Source organism: Myotis davidii, unplaced genomic scaffold (assembly GCF_000327345.1).
Source record: "Myotis davidii unplaced genomic scaffold, ASM32734v1 scaffold9878, whole genome shotgun sequence".
Taxonomy (NCBI): domain Eukaryota; kingdom Metazoa; phylum Chordata; class Mammalia; order Chiroptera; family Vespertilionidae; genus Myotis; species Myotis davidii.
Genome location: NW_006288917.1, coordinates 7,568 through 8,498, shown reverse-complemented (window position 1 = coordinate 8,498; position 931 = coordinate 7,568). Strand labels below are relative to the sequence as shown.

At 64.9% G+C, this 931-nt stretch overlaps 1 gene segment (V, D, J or C); it reads right to left on the bottom strand.

Moving 5' to 3' along the window:
- Positions 1 to 493: 493 nt before the first annotated feature.
- Positions 494 to 931, bottom strand: part of LOC102758825 — a 1,264-nt gene continuing 826 nt past the window's right edge. The window contains 1 exon segment of the V gene segment in view: positions 494 to 882. Within this exon segment, the coding sequence occupies positions 494 to 882 (389 nt within the window).

The following is a 931-nucleotide window of genomic DNA, read 5'->3' as shown; positions in this document are numbered from 1 at the left end:
CTCCCTCAGAGCTTCTCCCTCTGCCGGGGGCTGTGGGGTTGGGGGCTGGCTCTGCGGGATGTGCCCTCTGAGGTGCTGGAGGCGCCTTCCGGGCCTCGGGTGGCTCCCCCACACGGGCCCCTCTGTCATCTGTGCTGTGAGGAGCATCTGTAGCCCCAGAGCCCCCTGCAGCTCCGTCCTCTCAGTGCTCCGCCCGCTGGACGCTGGTTTGCTCTCTGGGGCCCGGGAATCGCTCTGACGGGAGACCCTCCTCCAGGGGTCCCTCTGGGGGGAGCGTGGAGCCCAGGCTGGTGCCAGCAACGCGGTGACATGGAGACCGCACTGGAGGCTGCAGGGCCTTCGAACTGAGGTGGGGCCTTGGGGCCGCTGCCCAGACACCAGGGAGCCGGGTCCCGCCCGCGCCGAGCCTCCGCTGCCCCTCTCCCTGCCGAGCTCCCCAGGCTGAGGAGGGGGCAGCTGGGGACCTCGGAAGTGGGACCTGGGCTGAACCTGCTCAGGGCTTGGTCTGCAGCCCTCGGGGCTGGAGGAGAGGGTGACACAGGGAGGTTTCTGTCCCACTTCCCCATCCGCCTGTGTCACTGTGAGCTTTAGCATTCTTGTCCCATGCTGAACAGTAATAGTCGGCCTCGTCCTGGGCCTGGGCCCCGCTGATGGTCAGGGTGCTAGTGTCTCCTGAGTCAGAGCCAGAGAATCGCTCAGGGATCGTTGAGGTCCTGTTTTCATCACCATGGATGAGCAGCATGGGGGCCTGGCCAGGCTTCTGCTGGAGCCATCGAGGATAAACTTTTGTTACCAGATCACCCTGGCAGGTGATCCTGGCCGTCTGTCCCAAGGCCACCGACACTGCTGGGGGCTGAGTCAGTTCTGAAGAGGCCACAGAACCTGTAAGAGAGGAGAGAAGAGAAGAGGAGAGCAGAGGAGAGGAGAGGAG